The sequence below is a fragment of the Simochromis diagramma genome, unplaced genomic scaffold (assembly GCF_900408965.1).
Source record: "Simochromis diagramma unplaced genomic scaffold, fSimDia1.1 OVJJ01000603.1, whole genome shotgun sequence".
NCBI lineage: Eukaryota > Metazoa > Chordata > Actinopteri > Cichliformes > Cichlidae > Simochromis > Simochromis diagramma.
In genome coordinates this window covers 19645459-19669686 of record NW_024387414.1, presented here as the reverse complement: position 1 = coordinate 19669686, position 24228 = coordinate 19645459, and the positions used below count along the sequence as shown (strand labels likewise).

At 39.4% G+C, this 24228-nt stretch overlaps 1 protein-coding gene across 1 annotated transcript; it reads right to left on the bottom strand.

Annotated features, from left to right (window-relative positions):
- Nucleotides 1–7769: 7769 nt before the first annotated feature.
- On the bottom strand, nt 7770–22367 carry stk33 (serine/threonine kinase 33). Its single transcript, XM_040011752.1, has 15 exons — nt 22276–22367; nt 18520–18652; nt 17462–17578; nt 16849–16962; nt 16618–16722; nt 16302–16440; nt 14138–14220; nt 13448–13535; nt 11644–11719; nt 11452–11564; nt 11234–11319; nt 11087–11159; nt 10586–10731; nt 9846–9941; nt 7770–9489 (listed from the first exon to the last, which is right to left on the bottom strand). Exons 2-15 carry the CDS (start codon nt 18526–18528, stop codon nt 9412–9414), a joined length of 1323 nt encoding a protein of 440 aa, XP_039867686.1. The 5' UTR covers nt 18529–18652; nt 22276–22367; the 3' UTR covers nt 7770–9411.
- Nucleotides 22368–24228: the final 1861 nt, after the last annotated feature.

Below are 24228 nucleotides of genomic sequence, written 5' to 3'. Positions count from 1 at the left end.
AGACAACAAAGTGAAGGGCAAAGGGGTGTCTAATGGAGGGCAGCTAAGGTCCAGGTCTTCAGCATTACACACCTTTTATCTAATAGATACTACATTCATTTAATGCAGTCGAGCTCATGTTTTGTCCCTCTAATAGTGGGTTACACACTGAACAACGGTGGAACGCAGACCGTTGTTCAGTGTGGAAATTATGAAGAAAAAAGTTTCTAAAAGAGAGGAAGATGAATTTTAGTGTGTACACCTCTCAGATTTGTGAAATTACTGAACCTTGTAGCCAAATCCAGTCGACATAATGGAAAATGAGGCCTCTGTGAAGACTGTTTGTGCACAGCCTTGAGTATTTCCATCGGTCAGCAATTACAGCTTGTGATTCAAAGCGCTTACACATCCTTAAGATGAGCTTTTTGATGGAAGAAAAGCTGCCATCCTCTAATGAAGATGACAGAGGCCGCCTTATTCTCCAGAGAATTTATTAGAAGGGGAAAAAAAGTGGGGCGTCGCATCATGTGAGTCACATGTAATGCGTTTTATTGTTGCAAGAGAGGAAGGGAGAGCTTGAAAATACATTAGTATCTCTTTGAGTTGCATAAACCTTTGTGTGTTTGTTTTTGGTTGTGTACTGTATGCACGTGAGAGAGGGAGAAAGCGAGGGAGTATGATTCTGCAGACATGTACGCTATGTTTTTACGGGTTATGGGTGCAGTAAATCATATGATTTGCTCTAAATCAACATCATTTTTATTATAATGTACTTTTTTTTACTACAATGACGAAAGGGGTTTGAAATATCACCTACACGTTATCACATTTAAGCAAAGAACATCTGAAGATTTGGAAATATCGAGTCAATGTCACGTACTTGCATTTAACTTTTCTTATACTGCCGCATACCTCAGGCTTTATGCTACTTTTTGCTTCATTTCATCCATTACTGACTGTTAACCTAACAGGCTAATGCATCATATTGACTACACTCTGTCTCTCTGCTTGTCACACTGGGCATTTGCATATTGAATTGTATCACATGACACAGATGGATGCACTAAATTGGCACAGTCAGCAAGAACAGAGGAGAAATTTCTTCATGAATTACATTTCAAAATGAGCAAAACACCACTAGATCTGCAGCTTTGTCAGGACTTTCTGAGTTTGGGTCAGATAGCAGAGCTCTGTGTGCCACATGGTCAGACCATGTAGGAAGCTAACATACAGGTGGTAGTGCTGAGTATTTCATTCTCGGGGAAAATTGTTTAACGTATACAGTTTGCAAAAGCAGAAAAAGAAATATTCTCCCATTGACCTCAAGTGGTATTAAACCAAGAAAACACCAATGAAGTCCACGATTCACTTTAACCATCTTAAATTCAAACTTGATTAAAAATTCAAATTAAATGTAAAGAGGGAAAGTGCAACAGAAGCAAGCTGAAAAGGCCATCCGTTAACTCCATGGCAGAGTGGAAAGAAGGTTGTTTTCTGCTCTGTAGCTTCCTTAGAAAAATGAATTTCATCTGACCAGAAGTTTTGCTAGCTAGAGGGCTTTGCTCTTGAGCTGAATTTGTACAGTAAAGGGAGTGGGTCGACTTGAACTGGCCTCCTCGCCGGTTCAAATACCACTTTGTACAACAAGAGGTAACGCTGAGATGGCTGACCCTAAGTTTGAAACACTCTGCTCAGCTGCAGGAGTGTCTTTGCAAACACCATGAAGAAATCACACTAGCTGCGGCAGAAGGAGTGAAAGCCTATTCATGCAATCATATGTAAACATCATCACATGCTATGAAATGTACAGCGGGAAACTTTTATGCCCCGGCCACCTGTGTTGCCTTTTTCCTTTAAATCTTGATTGGAGGTGCTGAAGGTGACTAACAATCAGCTTCTGCAGAACATCCGCTGGATTTTTGTGCTCGCTGCAGCTTTAGTCGATAGATTGCATCTTGTATATTCCTTTGCTTGTTACATCCAGTATGACTTCCCGAGGCTGACTGATCTAGCCACATTCAACCTGAATGTTTGAGTACCTCTGTGGGTCGGGTGTCAAACCACATTAAATGGCCTTAAGTTATTCTATGTGAAATTAAACTGTGGACGGCATTGTCGCCTCACAGCAAGAAGGTCGTGGGAATCCACCACTGAATCTATTGAATCCACCAGCTGACTGGGGGTGAGCTCTCTCTGAATACTCTGGCTTTACTCCCCTGGTCCAAACACATGCATGGGGTTAGGTTAACTGGCAATTCTAAATTAGCTGTAGGTGTGAATGTGAGTATGAATGGTTGTCTGTCTCTCTGGGTCAGTCCTGTGATAGAGACTTGTCTAGGCTGTACCCTGGCCCAATTTTTATGGGCCATTAATTGCTGTAGCTGTTTTTTATGTTGATATATATATATATGTTAATTACTGAATCTCAAAAGGTGCACCACATCACCTTCTAGTGCTATATATATATCTGCTCTATCTGTCTATGTCATTCCCAGATTTGATGCATACATCGTGAATATTTGAAGCTGTTCCTGTGGCCTGGGCCAGGTGTTTAGTGTGTGCAGAAATAAAATAAAAAAACAGCAAACCAAATATACTGAGAATCTAGTTTTAAAAAACTAATTACGTGTGGGGTTATTTTACTTATTTTTATTACTGTTTGACCACCGACATCAGATGGAGCCGCCATGTGCCACTCTCATGAAACACCTTGCAGTCCTTCCAATATTTAAGGGCACGCCAAAGGACAGGCAAATACCATCATCTCACTGGATTTAGCAGCCTTATTGTACTCCCTCTGCACAAACTCCTTCTATGATATTTCAAAATTGGTAACTTCCATACTCTCCAGCAATTCATGACAATATAATTCTTCTTCCCTTACACTACACAAAGAGCCCGTGATATATTGATTAGGACTAATATGATCGGTCCTGTTTTATCATCATAAATGGTGCATGAGATAGTGTGCAGATAGCATAAATCTCACTCCTGACAACAGATGCCAGTTTAAGTCCACACTACACAAGTTAATGCTATGATGAACACAGCCTCTTTGAATGCACATATTGTCTGTATTGCTAAGGACAGGTCCTACTCACTATCATAATTGTGCTATTGATTACACATAACTCATTTTGTCTGATTATGATTACAATTTCACATTGACTTTCCGTGTGCGATGAATTCACTTTCCTGGTGTCACTCTTGTTGACTTGTATGATCTATGATTCATCGATACCATCGACTCTCCCAAAGTTCATCCATCCATATGTGACTGGCACACCAGTATTTTACATAAAAAAAAAAGATTGAGGGGAGGCAATCTGCATGTCAGCAAAATGTCACCATAATTGAGCTCGGCTGATGTTATTGTCCCTTAACGAAGTTCTGGCTGTTTTATAAACAGGGCTGGGACAAGAGGCATCAGTCACAAGGGAGACTGTTAACATCACCAAGGACAAGAGCACCTCATAGGGAGGGCCACTCTCCCTCATATCAATTTAAATACATTGATTTATTTATCTATCTTCAAGGTGTGGCTATCTATCTATGCATTGGCTCACTACAGCGATGGCAGATGTGTTTACAGTTTACAGAACAAAAGGAGAACATCTACTATTTACAACAGCAAGAAAGACAGCACACCGAGGCTAATTGGAAAGGGCCTGTCACTGATTATAGACACACTAATGCACACCGTTTGCGTGTGTGTTTGTGCGCGCACGTGTGTACACATTGCCCATCTGTGCCCTGCGTGGGTGCATGGCTATTTGGTCCGCACACACCTGTGTAGCTCTGGCAATTGCTCCGCTGGTGGACACCGCTGTGACAGTGAGCTGCCCTCAGAGGTCTCTGGATATCCAGTGTAAATCCAGCCCAGTGGAGCTGTGAAAAAAGCTAATAATATGTTATTGCAGTCTAGGTCCCCCCGTCGCCTCTCCATCAGAGCACCACTGTCACCTTACACATGGACCACTGTGTGATAATGGACAATAATGCGGAGTAGCTGAGAGTGAGAAGTCCAATCTGCCTCCTAAGTGGTAAAAGGGCTGAGAGGAAAGCACAGCCCATATGCTGCGTGAGCGCTCCTGACTCTGAGGCCGTGTGTCATCTTATCATGAACCTGTGGCCACCCCTTTCCATAAGGCGATCACGCTACCGATTATTATCTTATTTCATCAATCACAAAGGTTCCATCTTAACGAGAGGGGGGACTGCGTGAGATTTCTCAATGCAAAACTCACTAATTACTTCCTCTTTCCCTGAGAAGTAAGGCTAATTAGCGAATACAACTCCTCAGCTTTGTTTTTGTTATTACCATTTCTTTTTTTTCTAGTGATGCAGATACTTAAACCAGCAACACTTAGGACCATTGCCTAATTGTTTCATCATGATGTGTTTATTCATATTTAATGTAGAAGCATTTTCTCCTGCAAAAACACGGTCATTAGCGAGAGCTCTGCAAAGAAATAAATAAGCAGATTTGTTGTGAGAGGGTTTAAATTTCTCAAAGAGAATCTAAAATGATGCTATCAGTTGTGACTTTAGGCATGTTTGCGGCTAGTGAAGCACCGCTGCCCGTAATCCGGTGAGCTATTGTTGTGATTTCTTTGTTTAGAGCAAAGTTTTAAAAAATAACCTTCAGAACATAAATAACAAGTCCGTTTTAAAACCTAAACATATTAAACATGCTTCCTTTGATCAGGCTAGTGTATCTGCTGTTGCTTGCAGTGAACCATTTCCCTTTAGAGGAATGTAAAAAAGCACAGTGGTAGTGCTTTCAGCCAGACTGAGGCCTCTAGTGGCAGCTGAAGGTAACATCCTCGCCAGTAAAACTTCTCTTAAACTTTCAGTATGACTTCATTAGTTAAAGGTTAACGGCAGTTGTTGAATTGGTTAATCTTCTGAACTTTTATAGTCTAGCCTTTTATACCTTGCACCTACAAAATACAACTAATTTTCCCATCACTGTACCTCTTCAATGGGTGCTTTGTGATTAACACACTGCCAGCTGTCACACAAGCATCACAGCCGCATAACTCCTCAGGTTAGAGTGCATTTAAGACAGCAAATTACGGTCTGCCTTTCTAATTGTAATTTATTTAATGCTGTGAGGGCGCAGGGGGCATTTTATTTTCCGTCCGATGATTGAATTTCTGCCTCCTTTCCCGAGTTGTATTTTGGTGCGTGACCATGAGCTTTGTGGTTTTTCAAGCCTCATGGGACCAATTCCTATTATTTACTTGACTGTGACCCTGTAACGTGACCCTTGAAGTCTCTCATTCTCCAGGAGCCTTCTTTTAAATTGCTCATCTAATGGCGACCTGCATTTTTACTGAACTGTAATGAATGTTCCAATTACGCTGAAGGTGATGGAGGCGATTTTCGTATGATGGAAGAGGTGATTGGATCTCCCACACTCCATTTCACTATCTCTCTGCTCTTCAGGCATTCCCACAGACCTGTGGTCACCGCTAGCAGTTGGGAGGAAGCTAAGCCTCCACTTGTGGTAATGCACCCTCTCAGTGCACTGCCAAGCCGTGCACCAATGAGGTGACTACAGAATTAAGTGCTTGAAATAAATGAATTCATTCTGGCAGAAATGTGTCAAATGACCTTTCCGCTGCTCATTACACATGGTCCACATTACACCAGAGAAATGCTCCTGTTGTCTGGGGCTCCTTTGTCCCCCCCCCCCCCCCCCCCATCTGCCTTGTCAAAGGGGAATGGTAATTAATTGAAATCATTTCCATGTGTTAGGTTGTGTGAATCCCTCCTCAAGGTGTGTCAATGGGTCGATAGATATTTGGAGTGTATAGTGGAGTCAGGTGATAAGAACTCCAGTCATACTGTGCTAAATGACTGCCAAAGCTCCATAAAACCAATTCAAGGGCAGATGAGTTTGAGGGCAACAAGTAACAGAAAGAGAGGGGAAAAGGCATTGTCCCCAGCGGACTGTATTCTGACAGCAGACGATGGTCACTATCCACAGAAATTGCAGTGTTTTGGATCATTCAAGGCTGGGCACATATTTCATTTTCCACTCTTTTTTTCCTTCTGATTAAAAGGTTGTTTGTGAGAACCCAAGAGTCTCCTTGGAGGTGGCATCCGCCTGCTTGACTGAATGCGGGGCATTTCACCGAGCTCTGTGCACAAGAGAAGGGAGCTTATCCAAATGCAGAGGCTTGCCTGTCTGCCTGCCAAAGAGAGATGTGGCTTTAAGAGGGCCATACATGGCGTTGATTAGTTTTACTGAGCGGTTATGCAGAGACCAATAAATTAAATATGAATAAATTAAAAATGTACTCTAGCAGAAAATTGCTTGGAAAACAACCACCTCCCCATTAAAATATGTATAGTAATGCCTTTTATGTGAAGTAACTTGGGATTAGATATCACTGTAAATTAACACACCATCCAACCGTAGTGAAGAACTTTTCACTTTTAACAAGGACTTATAAAAGAGGTATTTACTCCAGTGTGTTCAGTAATTAATTTGATATTCAAATGAGCTTACAGTATGCATTATAATTGCAAATATCCCAAATAAGAGTAGTTTTAAAAAGGGGGTAGTGTCAACAAAGATTGATGAGGCATGCTTTGAAATTGCCATCTGTTTCAAATGTTTACTTGACGCCGGCACTTCCCCTCCCCTCTTCTTCTGTGGAAATAGAGGCATCATGGCATCCTCCCGCCATCCGGGCCATATGTATCTGTTATTTTACGAGGGGAGGTACGCTGCGGTGTAATACAGCCGCATCTCCGCACACATCGCAAACACTGAAGGGGATCGAGAACATCGGCATGTGTGATGAGCTCCCGCAGATAACGTCTCTGCAACATTTCCATGACATTGTAGCTGTGTTCCCTCATTACCACAATGTCATAGCAGCATTGTGAGGATGTTGGGTTGGGGTGAGGATGGAAGGGTGTGTGTGTGTGTGTGTGTTGGAGAGTGGGGGGGGGTCAGCAGCAGGTATCGGGCTTCTGCAGATGAGCTGATTAATTAAAGGGAGCTCTATTAAGGTTATTGAAATGAACCCTCCCCTCCTCTCCTGGAGCAACTCCCTCTACACTCCTCAATGGAGAAAGGTGGATGAAGAAGGGGGTGGGGAGGGGTGTTTGAAGAATCCTTGCCTCTTTTGACATTAGCCAGCGTGCACACGTCACACAACTACTCGCCACAAGTGCCTCTTATGCACCCCACCTTTGCAGGAGTGACACTGTTTCCCCCCCAAAAAATGGGGCTTCAGAGTTTTAATCCCTCCAGCCCATCAACCCACCCACTCTTACTTCCATCTGTCGGGAGCACTGCTGGAGGGAAAAGGGGTGGGGGAGGATTGGAGGGAATGAGGGGGGGCATGGGGCGCATCCCTCGTTCCATCCCGACGAATTTTCTAATTTCCTTTGCTTCCATGCTTTGTCCCAAATTCACGCCCCTAACCTATCCACCATACAGCCTCTCATTCTTTCCCCACCTCTCCCACCTCTGTGCTCTGTTGTTTTGGCAAAAGGAGTGAAACTGGAGGCTGCTGTTTGCTTGAAACACCATGACAGTGTTTTAACAACATCTGACTTTAGCAACATAGTTATGACTCTTCCATGTGTCCTTCATGAGTTTCACTCTGTTAGAATTTGTCCCAACCGAAGACACATATAAGCACTCCTATATCTTGCTGTACGTCAAATATCCACACCCCACTGCTGTCCTCTTTTTCTCAACTTATCGCCACAATCATAAGGCAGAACCCAAAAGGAAGTATGTCTCAACATTTTATTTATTTTTCCTCTATGGACCACGCAGATATAAGCATACAACATATTAATTAGTGCCACATCACATGGGTGTCACAGTTTTAATGGGCAGTGGCTCAAGCAATCAATTCTAATTACAGAGCTTCATGCACAAAACTAGGTAGCTTCAGGGACGACACCCTGTGTCAGATTAACTTCAGGGAATTATTTCAGAATCAATTCAACAACTCACTACCAGCTACCATCTGCTGTTCAAAGCAGTGAGTAAACCAAAATCATGTTTTCAGGAATCACCCAGTCCTTTTGGCAAGCAGCTTTAATCAAAAATAATTCACATCTCATTTGCATATCTACTCACTATGTTAGGGAACATCACCTGAGATTACTGTAGAATGTCTGCCTGGATAAAATTTGACTTAAAAAAAAGAGTCCACTCATTCAAGAAAAAGTGCAAACTACATTTACACATACACACTAAAACACAGAGCCTGTGCATGAAAACGGGGCCCCATTGTTGGCACTCATTCACTTCAAGATGCAAATGGGTGGATTTGAAATTCACCCTCTGTGTGTTATGCTTGGATACTTTAATGTTGTATCTATGCTGGGGATTATTCTCTCTGCAGCGGAAAAACCTGTGCTTGAATGGCAGTGCCCTCAAAGTAGCTCCTACTGCTTTCAATGGCCTCCAAACGAGATTAGACCCGTGGCTGCCCCCAGTCCCAATCCTCTGCATTCAGATGGAGCGTAACCAGCCTGTGTGACAGTTTTTCTGTTTTGACACTGAGAGGGTGCAGTCACTGCATATCGGACGTTTTGGAATTGAGAGGTCAGAACAGAAAGAAAGAAAATCCCTATTGCTCACTCTTTTTTTGTTTGTTGTTTTTTAAATAATATCCAGTAATCTGCACGAGTGTTTTCTCTCCTATTTATAAAGCAAATAACCTAAAAGAAAAGTGACAAATTAAAAAAAAAAAAAAAGACAAAAATATATACCTAAACAGTTTACAGCAGCTAAAATGAAGACTTAGGGAAGAGAGAGATGTCAAGATAAAACATCAAAATCTTACCTAACCTTGTTGTTGCTGTAAGCTAAAAGTATCAGTGTTACACATCAGGCTCATTCAGGCTCCACATTTGGCAGCAACTATAGAAATGCATGAGTCTTTATGTTAGCTGTTTGATGTTCTAAAACAATTGGCTATTTAATACAAATAATTTCTCCAGGAGTTTCTCCCCATGTGGGAGATTATCTCAGACGGAGTCTCTTTCTTTTGGCACACGGCAGTCCTGAAGCTGAAACTGAAGCTGAATCAGCTGCAGTGGTTTTCGGCCTCTTTGTACTATTTTCACAGTTATGTGACACTGTGTTTGCTGCTTAGTGTCCGGCCAGCACAAAAAGGCTGCACCATTCCTAGTATTTACATTCACATTACTGTTAAATAAGAGATCTCAATTAAATAACAGAATGAAAAACAAAACAACAAATGTATGTCCAACACAGCCACAAAAGGTCAGGTTTGTTTTTGTTTTTCTCTCTCTCTTCATGTTTTATAATGGGATATGGCTCATTTTTTAGTTTTATTCTAAATGGTTTTCAGTCTTGGAGCTAGCTGGTGGTTTGCAGGGACCAGTTGTACTTTACTGGGGGTAGAAAGTCTCTGGTCGTCTGCCTTACTTGGGTTTGGGGGATTGTTTCTGTCCTGAACTGAGGTCCTTCTTGTCTGTAGGCCTACGCTGCTTTGCACTCGGCTGTGTGGAGAGTTTAACAAGAGCATGAGACTGCAGGCATAAGACTCATATTAATCTTACATAACAGAATTAACAATGACATCCATATAAAAAAAAACAGCTGCATGGCTACACCTTTATTAACATCTTCTAACATCTTTAAGAGGTGAATCTGGCACCATCTAGTGGTAGTTAAACATGAAAGCCAATATGCAGAAATTCAGCTATAAAGAAAACCTTTTTTTTTTATCCAAACGGTAAATCAGTAGACATTTGTAAACTGACATTTTAGATTAGACATGTATGCTGCTGAAAATACACACTAAAGAAAACTTTAAATTAACCAAAAAACATAGGATGTAGGAGGTTCAACAGACCTGTGTGGTTGCTAGCTGTGCTGGGGTGTCAGAGCTGTTTATTTGTTTGTCCTGCTGAAGACTGCCACTGCTTTCTTTAGTCTTTATTCCACCGTCCTATGATAACCACAGGGAAAACACGAAACATGGACTTCATGACCACACATAATGGCCTATAAAGAGGTAGTTTAAAGGAAAATTCAGGTTTGTCTTGTTTCATTTTAAACCTTTGACACACACACACACACAAACACACACACACACTGAGACTCAATTTATGTGAACTATTAGCAGTATTAATTGCTAACAGGAATAAAAAGAAATCAAGACGCTGACGACATTACAGTAACTTTTAAAACTGTGTATGAGTGCTTCTAAAATGTTTTTATATCTAAAAGAAAACATGGAGCTTTTAAGGAACCAGGGAAATTTTTTTAGGTGGGAAATCAGAGTAAAGGAAGCACGTGACAAACACATCACACCAGCCATTATGATATAATACAGATGAAATCTAACAACTCTGTAACTCTGTTGTGCTGATCATAAACCTACAGCGATGACTCAAGATAAAACCCAATAATTGCCAAAAGGGGAAAGTGGGGTGTTTAATAGTGAGTGATACAAAACCTACATTAATCACATATAGCACTTAAGTAGATAATAAGAGACCTTAAGAAACACACATTTGGGGTCCTAAAACACACACATAGGCAATTAATGTGAAAATGTTGAGAGAGCTGTGCTAAAGAGAAACACATTACCAGTTTGGTGGATGTGGAAGATATGTCAGAGCTGCTGTGTCTCATGCAGTTGCTGTTAGTTTCTGCTGAAAATGCCGGGTGGACCGGGACTGAGTCCAGGTTTGCCTCAGAAGTGATGAAGGGTGAAACTTCTGAAGTCTTATTTCCTGTTTTGGAAGTTTTTTAGCAACATCTACATTAGGTAGATTCACATGCCTTTGGTTTATCACTGTCATCTGTTTCTTTATAGTCTATGCTAAATGAAAACAAATGCCTCACATTTAAATATTACATTACTAAGTCAATATCACTGCCTTGGCCTTATTTGGCAACTTTTCCAGATCCATTTGTACTGTGACCTGCGTGTCTGCTCAGTTATATATCAGGAGAACTCAAATATAGTAATCAGCATATTAAACTACAGCTTATCAAATGATAGCAACAGTACTAATAAAGTGATCAAATCAAAATCAAAATGATCAAGTGATGACTTGGAAGATTTAATTTAATCTTCATTATTACTTTCTTCCTGCTCCAGGTACTGACGCATCATCTCCAGCACATTGGGTGGTACAACAGGCATAGTAGAGTCACCCTGTTTGACAAAGCGCACTATAAGAGCTCTTCATGCGACTTATCTGAAGTTCATGAATGCTGAAAGTGCCTTACTGTAATCCAGGGGTTCTCTAGTAGCTGATTAGCAGACATTCGGTATGCGGGGTCCACCTTCAGTAGGCAAGTCAAAAGATTTTTAGCTGTTGAGACAGACTCAAGACGATCAGTGAGTGTTCGTAATACCAACCTGCCCAGTAAAACTGCACATATGAAGCATTTGCGCTGCTACTTTATATTACCATAAGAATGTGATTAAGATCATGAAGTGTTACCTGCATCACTGACTGAGGCCCAGATGGGTTGAGAAAATTTGACTCCAGTGTTCATTATCTTCTTAAGTAGGTTTTTCCTTGTTTTGGAGACAAATGGAGGTTCTCCACACAGTCTACAGGGACACATACCTCAGACATGTGCACTCATGAATCGTGTACATGTATAAAAATAGTATGTGTGCGCCTACTTACAACATATACATAATGACTCCTATGCTCCACACGTCGCACCACTGGGTATAACCTCGACCGCTCATCATTTCAGGGGCTGGAAACAACACAAATGCACAAATGTATGACTTGGTCTGCATGAGCTACAGAAATTTGTGGTGGAAAAACACTTTGTTAAATGATGTTTTTTAGCACCAGCAGCACTGCTGAGCCCCATTTCAATAAGTTAACACTATAATAATGTGTGTGTTATGTTTTGTCACCATATTTGCAAGGACACATACACATGCAAGCTGAGTGACACACAAGGTGAAAGTGCAAAACCACAGTTAGAGGTAGTAATGAGCCATAAAAGTTAGAGATGAATAAATAAATGTGGAAGAGGCTCATCTTTTGAATATATTATTATATATTTTTAATATATAATGATTTATATCTTTTGTAATGTATTTTAAATTATATGCTGGATCTACAAAACATCCTTTGTGCAACCATGAAACACTCCAGAGACATATTTATATGCTGAGAAAGTAACAAAATAACAGAAGGAATTTGCAGGCATATAGCCCAGCACATAATTGAACAATTATACCAAACAGGTGCTAATGAATCAAATCATTAACGTGGCTAAACCAAAACCATTAACTGTAACAGAAACAGCTGTGTAGGAAGGATTAAAGTGGCTGATACCCTGACATAATAAAAAGGTAAGGATTCTGAAACAGTGACAGTTCGAGCTAAAAATCTTTAACCGTGAAACAAAATGAGCACAGCAGGAAGACAGAAGGTGGTCAGCCTGCAATGCTTGGTCTCTCACAGGCCAACATTTTGTGACAAACAGGTTTTTCTGGATGTGTAGTCCAAGATCATCTGTAGAACCACACAGAAACGGTTACGGTTCAAAACAAAGAGGCAAGTCAAGGAAATAGAGTGCAGCAAACATCTGAGGATTTTCCAGAATTGCCGTCATGGAAGACTTCCAGCCAAATAGCCAATCCTCTGATGTAAAGACAAAGCCAAGTTAACTCACGTATGCAGAAAAACAGGAGATGTGGAGTGCAGAAATGGAAGAGCGGGTGCTTTGGGACAAGTCATAGCCTGAAATATTTGGCTCCAAGAGGAGGCGGTTTAGTCGTCTGAGTGTTAACAAGGACCTGAGAAGTCCTGGCATTAAACATCATCAAGAATAAATTTAATTTGTCCCAGACTGAGTACCTCAAACGTACAACCAAAGTTCTAAAGATAAAAATTCTCCTAATATCTTTGATAATAAAAGGAATGAAGGGGCACAATCTCAGAAAACGCTGATCTTAGTATCACAGAGTAAGTCAAGGATTACCAAAGAGGAAGTGGCAGCTGAGGAAGCATAAATTCACTGAAAGACTGGCAATAACTTTATTCCAACTTTTACAAACAGTTAAAGTGAAAATCTGCCTGTACAAGAATCGGTACTTTTTAAAGGCATAGGGACACCACAGTTTGTATCCCGTTAAGTTAAAAGATAAATATTACTTTTGAAAGCATGACCACTTTACTGGTTTTTTCACAAGGACTTATAGCTTTTACACTGCATTGTAGATATAAGTATGTAATAGCATATTTAGTCATAACATTTAACAATATACTTTTTATATAAAAACAAAAACAGCATTTTACAGTCCATTTATGAATTTTGCAGTCTGTATTTAAACTTAAAAATGTCATAAAAATACTTTGGCGCCCTCAGTGGTAGAATCAAAAACAGGAGTGATTTCTGCTACTCTGTTCATCCGCACTGTCATCGTGTTGGTCAACTAGCATGCTGCAGGAGATCCAAATATCTTACCCATATAGATAAGGGTCCCACAGGCGTGTGTCATTATGTTTTCGATCCCGACACCACCTGTCTTCACCGATAATCCAAAGTCTGCCACCTAGGTGGAGAACAGCACTTAGGAAAAAGGTGTCACAAATAAACATGATTCAGTCATGCTGACAAAATCCATATTAGATTCTTTGTTAAAGGTGCTTCAGTAAGGAGCTAGGCAAGTAACATCAATACAAGCCGACACTATACAGAATTTTTCTAGAGGAAAAAAAATTGCAATACTTGCAAAGTTTAAAAAAAAGAAACTACTCTGAAAAACAATTTATGCTCTGCTATGACAAAACTTTCTAACAACATGTACTATAAGTGTGTGTTAGTGTATGTGCAGCCAAAGACAAAGACAATCCTGGCCTTGTTTTAACTCATACACCAGGTATCTGCTTTGTCTGGCTCGCCATCAATACAAGCAACATGCTGTGCTCAGCGTGTCATCTGTTTAAAGACGCAGTTTAGACTCCATTTGTAAAGGTGGACTATAAAGGAAGACCAGGGGGAGACTATCATAATGAGATAGTATTTAAAGCCTTTACTAACTATAGAGGAGACAGTGGGCGAGGAGAAGGCGCCTATTTGAGGCTTTTTCTCAGTGTGGCAGAGAATGGATAAGATGCATTTATGGAAAGCTCTCAGTTTGGTTCAACATTTTACCTTGACATCGATTTTGTCACCATCCTTATCAGGAGAATTTTTCACAAGAATGTTCTCAAGTTTCAAGTCCCTGTGTACAATATCTGTAGGATGTGAAGAAACGGGAAATTTTACACGGACATAAAAGCTTCAAATATTTTTATATATATTTACAGGATTATATTTACAGGATTAGGTGCTGCAATAAATATCTCAATCATTTTTTTTTTAAATTAGAAGTAGACCAGTGGTTGCTTAATGATGAGACCAGTGATAACTATTTAACTTTTCATGAGTCATAGATAAAACATCAATCCCAACATAATTATTGTAATATTACCTGTGCAAAAGGCAGAAACAAAAAGGTGGCTGCATTTTGGAGGTTACCTGCATTTTCTAAGTAGTTAATGCTAGTAAAGCAGGGGGGCAAATGTCCCCAAAGGGGGTTATAAATACTAACTTAACTAAGCAGATTCATGGGCTGGGCCAGTGGAACATGACAAAACCTTTATGTTAATATTTTGACTTCTTGTGTTGAATTATAAGCCAAGAATTGAAGAAGCGAACAAGAGAAAAATACATATGTAGCCTTTCATCAAGGTATAACTTTATGGTCAGTCACTAGAATAAATTACATGTTCCATACATGCTAACACAGTTATGTTTTTCCTGCTTACAGCAGACCAGGCTGAAGGGCCTTGTTAACTTAGCACAGAGAGGGAAGGCAGGAGGAAAAATACAATTTGCCCTGGGCAGTCCTATTCAGTGCACTATTTGAAGCAACCAATTATACAATGCAACAGTGCTGATGGTGTGTGAAAGGTAAGTTAGAACAAATGATGTGCCCAAAACAAACACCTGAAAATGTTTTTTTTCTTTTGTCTATTTAACATTTTTTTGGTATGGTAATTATTTTTCTTTAAAGTGCTTTCTGTCACCTGAACTCTCAATTTCTTTTTTCAGTTACGTAACAATTATACACACACTAAAACAGAAGTACCAGTTGTTAAATACTCTACTTAGTTCTGCTTTTTTTCTAGTTACTTAATGAAATACTAGTGCAAAGAAATTAATTTCGAACTATAAACTACACAATATAAGGTTTGGTGCATTTCATTCCATTAAGGAATAAGAACAATAAGAAACAATACAGTTCACAGATCCACACAGCAAGCAACTACCAGTGATGCGGGAACCAGAGACCACTGCTGAGGTGAAGTGGGCAGCTTATTTGTTAAAATTTTCTCAGCTTCAAAGCGAGTGATTGAGGAGACTACCAATAAGACAGAAGCATACCACTGACTGACATATGAGGGGTAATTCATTCGAGCAGGCAGTGGGCAATTACTTTTTCCAAGGGGCAACATGAGAAACTGGGACTGTTTTGGACAGTCGCACCAATAAGATGAACTAAACTCTGCTCAATATTAACTTTAAATCTTCAGAAGCTTATTGGCGTGGCCCACCCCAACAGTCCCAGTTTCTCATGTGGCCCATGGGGAGCAATAATTGCCCACCCCTGCACTAGAGTGTTTCCTAGACAATCAGAGCCTGGTATGTCCGCTAGCGACAAGCGAATCGCTTCCTGTGTGGACGCCCCTTAATGTGCCGATGGTACTGACAAAGGTCAGAAAAAATGTGATCTACAAATTTAAGCCAAGTTATGCAACTTGTCATTTGACAAAGAAAGGTTTCTGGAGAGCTCATTCAAGCACTTTCTCATTACTATCATTAATAAAAATGAAGCCGAAGAACACCACCACAAAAGGACTTTCCATGTGAAAAACTCCTGTTAATTAGTATTGTTCCCTAGTTTGTTCTACATTAGTCATTAGCCACATGAAATGATGCCTCATTACCAAGAACTGTCCTAAATTACCTCTAACCTCAGATTTTACCAAAGGGGAAACAGCATTTCCAAATAAATGGTTTAATTAAAATGTTTATTTCCTGGCAGCTGGGCATTACTGCCATTTTATCAAAATAAGACACCTTGCTACAGTGACTGAAAGCCCTAATGGCAAGGAATATCACATCATTGAGGGCAAAAACAATTTGAATACAATAATGGCATTATAGCACCAGTATAAATTAACTGAAGCACAATTCATTCAAAACACAGGCTGAACTACATTTTCGACAGTATAATTAGCATAGATTAGATCAATCTAGAAAATGACGTTACCTCTTTTATGAAGGTGCACAACAGCATCAGCTAAACTACAGATTATATCCCTCGTCTCGTCCTCTGTGAAGAACTTTTTCCGCTGCAACAGCTCCCTCAGATCACCCCCTTTGCACAGCTCAGTAACCAAATAAATCATCTAGAAACGAGAAGATAAATGCATCTTACTATACAGTCAATTTGTGTGTTCATCAGTAATATTTATGCAGAGCGGCATGCAGTAATAGACACAGTGATATGTTACATGCATTACATTCACCCACTCACTTAATTATGCTAATTTTGAGTTTGTGATTTAAAGGATAGCAACGCTTACCGTGGTCGAGCGGTAGACTGCCTCAAGATGTATTATGTGCGCATGATTCATTTGTTTGAGAAGGTTTATTTCGTTATCCACCATTTCTACTTTCGAACTTCCTGCCTAATGCAACAGAAAGTCAAATCACAGCTGGATTTGTTACCCTCCAAAAATAAACTTCCCTTATTAGTGCAACTTTTTAAACACATTAAAAAACAGGCTTCCTCGAGGGATGCCAAACACACTCACCGGTGGTCTGCAAAACGTCTTAATGGCCCATTTTGTCTGTGTCTTTATGTGGGTGGCTTCATAAACAACTCCAAAGGCACCTTGACCCAATTTATTTTCAAATTTATAAATTTCCTATGGGCACAAAAATACGAGAAAACATTAATACATTTGTAATATCCATCTGTTCACCGTCAGTCATATACAACAGAGGATTTCCCCCGAGCAGGTGTTGAAGACCTCAGGATCATTTCACTGTTGTTTTTCAAAAACATTATGTCCTAACTTAAGACCTGAATTGCAAAGTTGCGAAGCCCTCTGAAGGAAAAAAAAAAAACCACACCAGTCTCTGGAGCCGCAGAATATAGTATTTTTAATCAAGTTACAAATGATTAAGTTGCTGCTGCAGTTCGCTCAATCTCAGGTCTAATTAACTTGATTGTTATCTGTGTGCACGCAAGACTGAGCACTGGCTGCTTTGGATTTAGAAAAGTGAGCAGTGAAATTAACCAATGAAGGAGGCTATACAGCAGCAAAGTGGAGTTTGGTTTTCTAATGCTGCACATAGTGTGTAAAACAGACGTCATCAAAGACTAGACTTTGTCAGTGGGATCGTGTTACAGGATCAACATACCCTGATGTCTCCATCATTTTTCAGCCGTATATCTAGCACATTCCTCTCCGACGTGCATCTACTGGTCCGCACAGACTTCAGGTTCATATCTAGTCCACTAACATCTCCTTTTGTCATCTACAGAAGGAAGGAGAAGGCAGTCATAATCTTTCTTGAATTGGCATGTGTATAAAAGAAATTCAGTCTTAACTGACGAGTAGCTGTAATCCTTTGGCTAATCATTTTTTTTTAAAATACTAATATCTGTCAAATTTGTCAAATATTGGTATTACAGCAGGTTTTTCTAAAAAAAATTTTAAAAAAAGCAAAGTGATTTTTATATTGTTTTATCTTAAAATCCCAACATCATAACAAGATTATTTTTCATCTTCTAGTCAGTCAAGAAAAGTAATAGCTTTCCTTCATGATCCAGTTTGCCATCATTCCTAATCATTACAGCCCAATCAATCCTTGGCAACCATGTTTCTAAACCCTAAGGCATTACATGTGTCGTGGTAAGAAGGCTTAAAAATAAGGAAATGCTGAGAGACACATAAATATTCTCCAACGCAAGAAATTATCACTGCTAGTTTCAAGCAAGTGTCAACGATTACGTTTATTTTTTTAAGCTTCATCTACTAATGCTGTAGACATTTTTAAAAGTTTCCTAATGACTTTAATTCCAAAAGTCTGGTGTTCAAATAGTGTACAGAATTACTAAAACTTTACTTCTCCCAGTCTAAGTTGTCGCCTTTTTTTCTGGTTTATGGTTTATGACCAAACTCTTGTCTCTGTCTGAGCCCATATTCACTTTAAGCACAATTTACCCAGCTTGAAAAACAGTCTCTAAAGCCAAATTAAATGTAAAGCAATTATCAAGTGATGACTGGGAGCGATGAAGTGGATCCACCACACGCACAGCAATTAATTATTAACAAGGAAGTGGTGTCTTTAACCTCTTCACTCTGATGCATTATTTTAGCCCTGACAGGGCTCTCATAACAGGCCTGTCTCTCCCATTTTCTCCTGTCTATTTTCCAATCAAAATGATTGTGACAGCCTCTGGAAATTCCAGTCACCTCAATCATAGCTCATTTGTGGAGACAGCAGCATGTGATGAGTGTATCACTGAGGACTTGAGGAGACTGGAGGAGGGTCTCAGCTCCTCAGGTATCTCCCAGACAGAGGTGACTGGTCCTTGGCCCCAGATCTCTGATACAAAGGAAATAGGATATCAAGTTCATGTTCAGGTTAGGGTGAGAGGTCTGACCTTAAAAGGGTCACAGACACAGGTCTTGAATTGCTTTAAGCCTTGTGTGCCTATCTAGAATATCTATACCTGTGATTCTAACAATTCAATTGAAATGCATGACTTACTTAAATCTGTTTGTTTTTTTAAACTTAAAGTCAAAAACAATTCTACTCTTCTTGTGCCCCACCACAAACCCAAAGTAAGGGCCTTAAAGGAGCAAAGAAAAGAACCGAAGAGAATTAAAGTAAAGACAAGCACTGTACCGCCACCTCTCCCATCAAGATTTTTTTTAAATGTAAAACATAAATGCATCTGACAAAAGCTACAAATTGCCTCCATTGAGGAAATTCACTGAGAGGTTGTGCTCTTTAGTCAAACAGCCACTGACAACACTGAAGAATTGCTAATGGAGTGGCAAAGACATGGTCATTTAGTGACTTGCAAAGCATGGCCACTTGTGTTTGTTGCATGACCAAATTGCTGGAAATACAATTGGGATTTGAACCACTCTGCAGTGGTGGGGAAGAAGTGTGCCCCTGTGCCACCTGTGTACCTAAAATGTTTTCCATTAAGGCTACGTCTTCCTTCCACCCCTACATCAGTACTTACAAAATGCGAAATTTTGAAACCTCCCTGAAGGCTAGACTCCTTATTTTCCTTTTCTTGACTTGATTAAGAAAGTGCTGGAGTACCACCAAAATCTATGTATGGATCTTCTTTCCAATCTCTATAGCACTGACCCAAGAAAATACACATAATTATTAACTAGAGCCAGTGAGGAAGGAATTGCAGTGATGGCACAAATAACAAGTCTGTTTTCAACCACAGACACACTGACGGGTGAGCAAACATCAGTACACCCTTTTATATTGAATTTGGTCTCATCTCCAGGTTCAGGAGGTAGTAATTAGAGCCCCAGGTCAAGCCCCTACTTGTCCCACCTCTCCATCATTCTGTCAGACAGCAATTTCAGCTTATTTACATACCGGTAACTAACTAAATGTACAAATGTTTTCCAAATATAAGCATGCTATAACAAGCAAAGAGAAAAGACACATAAGGGTTCATTTAAAACCTTTTCCTACTTTTCTCTACTTAAAACAGCTCTTCTTTCATTTATTCGTGATCATGTACATGTAGTTTTTCTAACCCATCAGTGTCAATCATATGAAGCAAGGACTCTGCTGAACATAAAAAGCAAGAATAGCCCCTTGCTGTGGGAAATGATATACATAATGATTTTTGTGATCTTATAGACTAAACAACAGATTTAGTTATCTATTAACTGTAGTCAGTCAATACTGGAAATAGTTGGTATAGATTAGCTGCAGCATACTAAAGGTTGATGAGATTGCATGTAAGTGAAAAATGTTGGTAAGCACACAGAAAAACACTTAGCCCTCTCTGTTTGCCCAGACCAATAACATATTACACATTTCAATTATTGTTTGAGGCCTTTAGAAGTTCATGTTTCTTTAATTGCATAAACTGTAGGAATAAGTTGGACTCAAGCTCTGCGGGACTGCCTCTAGCTGTAACGAGCAGCTGCTTAAATATCGCCTGAAAATCAAACAAAAACAAAATCTTCCTAACTGCAATTAAAATGTACACTGCCATCCGTTTTGCTCGGGCCCCAATATTACATTTTACTCATGTGAAACTTAATCATTTATTGACAGCTTGGCTTTGATGACAAATGATAAACTTCACAGTCCTAATGAAGCGTGGAATTACATTACCTGATGAGGCAAGAAATTGCATGTTTAGAATGCGAATATCCCATCTACTAAGTTATGGAGTGAATCCTAATATTATGCAGAGATAATCAAAGCTTCTGGTCTAAATGCACTACACCAACAACATTAAGCCATTAAAGCACACACCAGACTAACTAAAGAGCAGTAAAATTACACTGTACCTGGCAGCTGATGGACAACAAGACTGACAAATAAAATGGAGGTGCAACTAAGTTGCTGCTCCCACACTGCAAACAAGAAATGCATGCAGCTTTCCTATAAACAAATCATTTTAAAGCCCCCCCCCCCCCAAAAAAAAAATCCTGCTGTGTTCAATGGTCATGTTTGATAAGTGTCTATTGGCAAGAAAACACGCTTTGCCAAAAGGAAGCAAAAGATCAAATTCTGCCATTTGCTCAGGGCTCTCCACATGTTGCTAGGAGATAAGGGCCAACAAATTCAAATTTTCTCATTGGTTTAATCCTGGTTAAAGCTAATCTCTGCCCTTGCTGGGTTCAGCCTTGGGAAGCTAGGGTGGCAGACGTGTAGGAAAATGTAGGCCAGTGCAGAAACAAGAACACCTCAAATTTACATCGATGAGAAGCCGGAGAAAAGTCACATTCATATTGGAATACACAAATGGCCCCACCTGTCAAATACTAATGTCATAACAGCTTCTACAGTATTCATCTGTTTCAAAAAAAAAAAAAGCAGTGGGCCTCTTTATGGCCAAATAAAGTTTTAGGACACTTAAAACTACTCCCTTTTACACAGACTGTTTCACATAAGTCAATATGACAACAATAGTACACAAGTGTTATTAATCACATCATTTAAAGCTTTTCTTATTAGTAGCATCTATGTTTCATGTCACCTGCTAAAAAAGTGCTAGCATTTAAATTGTTGTTTGACCGATTAGAATTCAGCAGGTCATTTACATGGATAATGCCGAGTAGAAACTGCAAAGTGACTTTATATATCCAGCTTTAAAAAAAAGTCTTTTTTTAAAGAGAGATCTGACCAAAAGGGCAGCAGAAATTTCAACAAATATAACATAAAAGTTCTATAAAGATATTTTAAGCAGCCCTTGATACTTACAAAACATGGCATTTCGTTATTTTATATGGAACCCATTCATAAATGCTGTTTACTACTACTAATTACCAATATAAGCAGACATTAGACATTTAAAAAAAACACACAGAAACGTTTGTAATCACTTTTTGGCACACAATACTATTTCATGTCAAAATGGCTGCAGTTAAAAGGGAATACCGGGTGGTTTAAAATAAGAGGACAATGTTAAGAGCCGAGAAACATAGTCACTATAACCGCACGAAACACGCATTCAACATCGACTACTCTAAAGTATTGAATAACCGGGTCATTAAAATGAATGTTAAATTATTGTCCTGCTCGGTGTGTAACCTCTGTCATTATACTGCCAGTTAATCTAACACAGAGCCTCAATCCTAACACTTGACGCTTGTAACCAGATGTGCTAGTTAGATAATAACGATAGCTAGTTGAAATCTACAATAACAATAATTATAATAATAATAATAACTGTGATATCCCAGAAACGGCAGGGAGACATTCGGTATCTAGTAATGTAAAAAATCAGCTACTCCTCGCATAAAAACAGCGCAGAAAGCTTTAAAAAAGTGACTTTTTTTAATAAGGTAACGTCTCCCACGGTTACACGTTGTCATGGCAACGCAACGTGAGGTTGCAAAAACGTTTCCTCTTGAGAAGACAGCGTTAAATAAAGGCGACCCCACTCATACACGCACGGCTGTACCGTGTGTACAGTGTTGCGGCTGTAAAATTCACCAAAAGTTTCTTACCTGTTGGAATGAGACATTTTTCATTCAGCAGGTTGGGCTTCACGCGAAAACTTTTTTTTTTTTTTTGGCGAACGACTACGGGAAGCCAAGAGGGACATAAAGGGAGTTAAAACTCCACTGAGTGAATAGCGAATGCTTCAGGGGCTTGTAGTAGTATATTTTTTTTTACCTGATGCTTAAAGAGAACCCTATTAATAATGAACCTGACAGAACAAAAGAACAATTCATACCCGGATATTTAAGCATAAGGAGACATGTTTTTTCTTTGCGGCATCTTGAATTTTTCTTGGTTCTTAGTCTCCATCTAGTGGACACATGGAGAGCTTGTCTGGTGAGTTTGAGTTTTAGATTCATTTTGGAATAATTATTCAGGGATGGGCAATTAATGTTTCCCAGGGTGCCGCATGAGAAACTGGAACTGTTATAGAGGGCCGCACCAATAGGCTTATAAAGAAATAAAATTGAGCAGAACTGAGTTCGGTGTATTGGTGTGGCCCCTTGGGAAAATGATCTCACATTATGTTTATCATTTTAGATAAGTAAGAAAACATTTATATTAATTATTGTTTAGAGTAAGATCCTAAAAGACACAAGTGGTGAGTAAAGCAAACTTTAGACAAACTTCTTTTTCTTACACTCTGAGACTTGTTAACTCAGTCAGATGTTAACAGGAGCACAACAACCTGACACTAGTGCAGCCTTGCAACCACAATGTGGTTTCTACACTAATATATAGAGCCAGAGTTCCTGTCACATCAGAAAAAAAAGAAAGATCTACTCCAAACTCAGAGCTATAGTCATGTTTTATTTTTTGACATTTCCTTTGGTGTCTGTTGATTTTCATTTGACTCTTTTAAATGTTATTTGAAGGTTGTTTGTTTGTGTTAATTTCCTTTTACACTGAAATCTCAAATGGCTTCGTGAGACTCATAATTTGTAGTTGTGCTGGATCCAGGTTCACCCATTTTATCTTGCATTTAGAAATATAAGAATGTTGATGTAATGCAGCTATTTTCTACCCACAGAAATCATGTATTTGAGAGGATATCGCTACAAGAAGTTAGAAAATAATAGTGTGTATACCCCTAACATCCAGCTGTAATACAAACCAAGATAGGGAATCATAGTTCTATCACATACTGTTCCTGTTTGGAAATAATAATTAAAAATGTAAATTTTACTGAAATTTAACAAACTAATTTAACAACTACATTTAAAATGTCATTTGAAATGTTTGAATAAAGCTGGTATTCTGAAATGCTTAGCAGATTAGTTCCACATATCTGGTGATGAGTGCAAAAGGCTTGAAGTATCCAATAAGCAGTTTTGTGTGGTAACATGTAATTAGTAACCACTGACTTCCTTCGTTAGGCAGACTTCTGCCTTTTATCTAAGGCATTATTGATCATTTTGGCCATGGACTTGGAGCCACTGTATTCTCTACAGTCTACACAGTGCTTAAGGACCATCACATGATAAATGAGCTTTGTAAAAAGCTTGGATATCTCCAACTAATTCTCTGCTCCAAACACCTCCTCGAAGTGGCAGCACTCTTTCTGAGCCTGTGCATATCTGCTGAGCGGTCCTGCTCGCTGCTCACTAAGAAGACTGGAACGCCCATTAATGTGCCACAGAAGAATAAAGCAGTTACACAGTAACCAGCGACCCAAGCACTTAAGGTGACTGAGTAAGTCCACATTCACAGTTTTGTTTTATTTTTTTACTGCTTCTATGATGTTTAAAATGTGTAATATACTGAACTGCTGCAAACTTACAAAATAATTCAGTAAAATAAAATCCCCAGTATGTTTACTTTATCCATTTACAATTTACATAAACATGCAAGGAAGCACACAGAGGTTATTTGATTTACCCAGTTAATGGAATGCTTTAAGATCCAGTGTGAGTCAGAAGTGTCTTCATCCCTGTGCTCCTGCTCAGATTTATTCTTTC